The 6385-nt window shown below is 37.5% G+C and overlaps 1 protein-coding gene across 2 annotated transcripts in view; it reads left to right on the top strand.

The window, feature by feature from the left end:
- LOC107692350 (transmembrane protein 131-like) overlaps nt 1-6385 on the top strand; it is a 49429-nt gene that overhangs the window by 34998 nt on the left and 8046 nt on the right. For both annotated transcript variants that reach the window (XM_016491341.1, XM_016491340.1), the window contains 8 exons: nt 464-573; nt 1137-1209; nt 1386-1537; nt 1622-1764; nt 1890-2073; nt 3569-3754; nt 4159-4314; nt 4443-4897. In XM_016491341.1, coding sequence (XP_016346827.1) covers nt 464-573; nt 1137-1209; nt 1386-1537; nt 1622-1764; nt 1890-2073; nt 3569-3754; nt 4159-4314; nt 4443-4897 — 1459 coding nt within the window. The remainder of the gene's footprint in view (nt 1-463; nt 574-1136; nt 1210-1385; nt 1538-1621; nt 1765-1889; nt 2074-3568; nt 3755-4158; nt 4315-4442; nt 4898-6385) is intronic.

The raw sequence follows: 6385 nt of genomic DNA, 5'->3' as shown, positions 1-6385 counted from the left end.
ATTGTGTTCCGAAAGCTTTTACGGGTTTGGAACGACATGGGGGTAAGTGATTAATAACAAAATTTTCATTTTGGGGTGGAGTATCCTTTTAAGAGTGCACTGGCCACGAGCGATGACATCGTGGATGCTATTGTCGGACCTACACACACATTTCATGAGGAAAGTTAATGTGCACGTTATAATCAGCCCAGTAGTTTCATCTGAATTGCATGTGTTTCTGTGTTCACATGCCGCTTAGCTGCCCGCAGATGCGCCTGCCTATAAATCGGCCTAATTATCAGCACAATCTGCCTTTGACGTTTAATTTAAAAAATGCCAAAAATCGGCCGATTAATCGGCTGACCGATCAATCGGTCGACCTCTAATACACACGTCAGCTCAGTTTAACACATTTTACCATGTTTAAATCAACTAGTATTTTCCCTCAAGTCAAATACACTGACCTGAACTTGTGTCTTTGTAGGAAGAGGAAGTGATTCTAGAAAACCCAGCTGATGTCCCAGTCTACGTTCAGGTTCTTCCTGTGGCTCTTTACCCAAATCCCACCGTGTTCACAGGCAGACTTGCCGACAGGTAAGGCACTTCTTCTGCACTAAACCAGTTATAGATGTTCAAAATTTATTTGTTTAACCCAAACTAAAGAATAATAATGTGCATTTGATCAGATATAACTGCAGTACAAGATTATGAGATGCATTATTTGACCATACTTATATGAATCGTCACTTGAAGGTAGTGACGATTCTCTCCGGCCAATCCGTGATCAGCAGAGTATACACGTCACGTTTTGGTAACGGTACGGTTCACTTGGAACCTCAACCGAGGTGGTACTAAAAAAAAGTACCAGGTACCGTGCAGTGGAAAAGCGCCAATAGACCCCTATATATGATGTGATGCGTTTTCATGTATGAAGACCTAATTATACAGTCTGTGAGAAATAGCAAGTGTGATTTTATAAAAACAAAATATAGCTAGCTAATTCAATTGAGAAAAATAGAGCTATTTAAGTTATCTAGTGAAAATTCCTGTATTTTTTCTTATCACAATATGTATCACAGAAAGTGTCTTTTTTTTTGCAATATAGTGTAGCACTAATACTGATTTCATCTGATGTCTTTTTGCTGTTGTTTTTAAAGGTTTCCTTTAGGAAGGTTGTCTAACATCAACATTGACAGAAATACACTGGAATTCCAGGTCCATAAAAATCACGTAAGTAACAGATTTATTGTGACCATGTAGTGACATCTTATTGTTTAATTGAATCAATTCTACTTCATTATTCTACTTTCTAAAATTCATTTAATGATATCCACCAAAATTAAGAATTGCTGTACAGTATTTGTGGTGTGTCTTTATGCTGCTAATGATTTCTGTATGTGTGTCAGTCTTCAGGGATGAAGAGTTTCACAGGATTTGTTGAAGGCTTAACTCGGCCCTATGTATACAACATGCTCCTTATGCCTGGTGAGATAAAGTCCTTCAACGTGAGGTTCAGACCAATCACTGATCACAGTGTCTCTTCTCTGCTAGTCGTCAGGTGAGCTTAGATTGCTAAAATGAATGCTGAAAATAGAATGGTGTGAGAGTACTGTTGTACATTACCCTTGTCATGTTTGTACAGGAACAACTTGACAGTAGTAGACTTGATCGTGGTTCATGGTCAAGGCACCACAGAGAGCCTGAGACTGGCTGGTAAAGCCCCAGGTCTCGGCAGCTCTCTGAGGTTTAAGCATACAGAGGCATTTCTCAAAGACTGTTCAGAAGGTAAGTGTCAAAATGAAATCAATTTCCAGATGTTTTCATTGTTATAAACTAGTTTGAGATTCTGTACCTTTCTGTTCACATACTGCTTATGCTTACTGAATGTCTGTGTTTCTCATTTCTTTAAGCTAAAGCCAAGGAACCGAACTTCACTCTTCGAAGGACTTTCAGGCTGGAGAACACAGGGCTTCTCCCAATTCACATTCGGTCTATGGAGATCAGTGGCAGTGCATGTGAGGGTTATGGCTTCAAAGTTCTCAACTGTGAAGAATTTGCACTCAAACCAAACACTTCAAAAGACCTCGTCATACTGTGAGTAATTTCATGGTTACGTTTTGTGAGGTTTTCTGTTATACACTGTTGGTCAAATGTTTGGTCAAAATGTTTTTTAAAGATTTTTTTTTTTTTTTTTTGTAAGAATTCTGTTATGCTGACCAAGGTTGCATTTATTTGATTAAAAAAAAAAGTTTGTAAAAACAATAAAATGTTAAAATATTACATATAAAAAATTATATTATTTTAAGTTTTCTATTTGAATATATTTTAAAATGTAATTAATTGTCTTGATGTCATTGTTTAAAACAGTTTTTGCTGCTTAATATTTTTGTGGAAACCATGACACACTACTGTTCAAATGTTTAGGGAAAGTAAGATTACCCTAAAGAAGAAAGAAAAAAAAAAACTTTTATTCAGGAACAATAAAGACGTTTATAATATTACGAAATATTTCTATTTCAAATAAATGTTTTTTTGAATTTTCTATTCATCAAAGAATCTATGTATAATGTATCACAATAATATCATAAATAGAGTAAATAATTAAGCACCAAATCAGCATATTATAATGGTTTCTGAAGGATAATGTAAGATTGAAAACTTATTTTATATATTTTAAAATATATTAAAATACAAAACAGCTATTTTAAATTGTACTAATATTTCACTTTATTAATGTTTTAATATTGTGAAATAATCAAATAAGTGAAGCCTTGGTGAGCATAAGAAACTTCTTTCAAAAGTACACAAAAAAATTGTAAACTTTTGACCGGTAGTTCATGTTGTGTTAACATCTTTAAAGGGGTCATATGATGTGATTTCAAGTTTTCCTTTCTCTTTGGAGTGTTACAAGCTCTTGGTGCATAAAGAAGATCTGTAAAGTTGCAAAGACTAAAGTCTCAAATCTAAAGAGATATTCTTTATAAAAGTTAAGCGTCAACCACGCCTACCTAAAACGGCTCGTTCTACCACGCCCCCACATATCTACGTCACGATGTGGGAAGATTTGCATAACGCCGCCCAAATGTTCACGCAAAGAAAGAAGGCGTAACTTTTATTCTCGCTGTAGTATTGTTGCCGCCGCTGCCATGTCGTGAAGATGCTGTGTGTTTCGTTGTGAAAGCGAAACTACTTTGTTTGGCCTTCCAAAAGAGGACGATATCGCTTCGTCATGCCTAGAGCTGATCCATGCTGGCACAACGCACTTGATAGCTGGCCAATCACAGCACACCTCGCTTTTCAGACCGATGAGCTTCGACGCATTCGACGCATTTCAGAAAGGCGGGGCATAGAGGAGCAACAATAATGTACATTATGTGGAAATTTTTTTTTTTTTTACCTTACACCGCATAAACACATTGCATTACACCAAATACACTACATAATGTTCTTTTAAGCAACGTCATATGACCCCTTTAAAACTTGTACTTGCTAAAATGTGACACTTATTCCCATATATGCCTTATTTTAGAGTGTTCAATCATGAGGAACAGTTGGAATAAGGTGATTTCTATATTGTAAATTCATGCAGGTTTACACCAGATTTCACATCATCCAGAGTGATCCGGGAGCTGAAGTTGGTGACTGCGGGGGGTTCAGTGTTTGCGTTTGTGCTGAATGCATCATTGCCATATCACATGCTGGCAGTGTGTGCTGAGACCCTTCCCCGACCCAACTGGGAGCTTGAGCTCTACATCATCGTCTCCCTCATTATGAGGTCTGATTTCTCATATCTGATCACCTGATGGCTAAGAAAGTCTAAAAAAATGTCTTATAAACATTACACATCCAAAACTATGCCTTTGTTTATACAGCACTCAATTCTGATTTGTTTTTTGAATCTTATGTTTAGTATTGACTATCCACACTGCTTTTTGTAGTTTTATGGGTTTTATTTCTGGGAAAAAAAAAAAACTAGACTAAAGAAAGTCACGTTAAAGAAATGTTATAGATTTGTTATAGATTTATATTATGTAACTTGTGCATTGTGTTTGTAATGTATTAGTAATAATTTGCTAATTCTTTTTAATGTATAATATTGCTATATGTTTTAAACACATGAGATTAATAAAGTACTTGTCTCTCTTTCTGTGGATGATTAACAGTCTGATATTTCTCTAGCTCCATGTTCCTGCTGGTCATCGCTACTGCCTATCTGGAGGCCCAGGGAATATGGGAGCCTTTCAAACGACGGATGTCTGTGGAATCCAACTCTCCCATGGAGACTGGAAAACCATTTGATCTCAGGGAAATTGTACGAATTCAAAGTGATGCTAAGTGAGTGAGGATTTTTTCAAATTCTATATCCTTAATTTATGATGAAGTGATATTTCATTTTTGTTTCTCTCTTCTTTAATCCACATTTTATGTATGAAGTTTTACGAAATGCATTTAATCTGTTGCAGCTTGAATGATTTTGCCGACTCAAATCAGAACTCAACAAGAGGAATGTACGGGTCAAGCGGTGGCGTGCGGGCTGGGGGTCGACAGGGTGGTCCGCACTCCAGTTCCAACAGCAGCGGTGTTCTGCCAGACAGCAAGCCCAGATCTGGTTCAGGCCGCTCTGGATCTATGCAACACTCCTCCAGCTTTCCACTCACTAAAGATAGTGGCCAAGGACTGAGTCAGCTAACTAATCGAAGAGCCCGGAGTTCCAAACAGCAGCAGCAGAGCTCAGGCCTCCTGGAGGACCTCCCGAGCTCAGGACCTTCACAGTCCAACAGCACAAGGGCCAACAGTACAGAGGAACAGGATTACAGCCGACTTCTGGCAGCTATGGATAAAGACCTCGACAGGCCTGAGTCTCCTGCCATTAACGTGTCTTCACAACACAATTCACAACAGTCTTCACAAAACAAAGGTAATATATAACAATATATCAACATAACAATATAGACTAATTTATTAGGGCTGGGCAAAAAAAAATTTTTTTCGATTGAAGGCACAATATGTAATTTTCGCCGCTAGAGGGCATGTATTCAAAATAAACAAATAGACAAAGGAGTAGTTTTTTGACGCCGTGACTGAGTGTGGAATCATGGGAGTTGTCGTCTTTGTATTAAAGATTTATTAACGTGGTAGTATGAAGCAGGGTGAGGCTGAAAGCCGTCGAAGCGAAACGAGGCCGCTGAATGAACGTGACGCACGGCTCGAAAGCAGCGGAGCTTTTATTATGCCACAGTCGACCTTTTCCGCTCCTTTCGGTCGTGCGTATGTGGGGAAAAAAAAGCAGCGCTGTTTTATCATACTAGATACATTTGAAAGTTCTGATATAATGCTACTCTGTGCGGTCGTCACCTGACTAATAAAACGCATAACATATTAAAGCGTCTTTGGTGTTTCCGTGTTTTCTACAAAAAATCGAAGGGGTTATGACGTCATTGGCAGGCGACACAATGACACTATGGACACGGTCCGTGTCACTAGTTAAAATTGCTTATTTCTCTGGATTTAAACATTCTTCGAAACATTTGGGATAATGTAAGTACACAAGTCAGCAAAATATATAACACAGTTCTAGTGGGTTTGTATATTTTAATAAAATCTTACATATTGGCCTTTAATCGTTTTTTTAAATGACGTCGATTTGATATCGATTCTCAAAAGCCGCAAATCGATCTTTTCCGGTATTTATTTCAGCAAACATTTAAAACAAGATCTGATTAATGTGAATCTTATCATTAGTCTTCTCCACTAGATGTCACCCTTACGCAATGTTAAAACGGAAAGCTTGTCATTCATTCAGTGTTTATCATGGCGGAGATACTGTTGACAAGAACCAAGAACAAAGCATGCGTGATTTGCAATGCTCAGGTAAAATTCTATAGTAATACTACAAATGTGTGGCACCATTGTTTCCGCAATGAATGAATGAATGAATGGCGGATGGTGCGACACACTGTTTTGTTTACCACACACTTACTAAAGCGCGGACGATGCTCGCGGCGTCTTCAGCCTCTGTCATCTCACTATGATGATATGAATACACGAATGTCATCTCCAGCTGCTCTGAGAGTCACTTCATTAGCATTTTACCGTTTCATTTGAGAAAACTACCGTCATATCACATACACAGCAGCTGCAAGTTCCTCACGGCAACCCGTCAAAATAAACGTTTAGTTTAACGTGAAGAAACAGTATCAGAAATATTACTATTTAGCAGTCTTAAGACTCAATGTAACAACAATGCTACTACTACTAATAAATATTAATAAATCTACTAATCTACTAATAATCACTTTTGTTTTTTAATTTTAACAGTAAACCTCTGATGTGCAGCACTTTGTTTGCCAAAAAATGAAAGGGTTTAATTTTCATTTGATTAGGATAAATGAAATTAATGTTTTAT

This window comes from Sinocyclocheilus anshuiensis, unplaced genomic scaffold (assembly GCF_001515605.1).
Source record: "Sinocyclocheilus anshuiensis isolate Anshui unplaced genomic scaffold, SAMN03320099.WGS_v1.1 scaffold70, whole genome shotgun sequence".
Lineage (NCBI taxonomy): Eukaryota > Metazoa > Chordata > Actinopteri > Cypriniformes > Cyprinidae > Sinocyclocheilus > Sinocyclocheilus anshuiensis.
The sequence above is the reverse complement of the archived record's forward strand: the minus strand, read 5'-3'. Positions and strand labels throughout refer to the sequence as shown.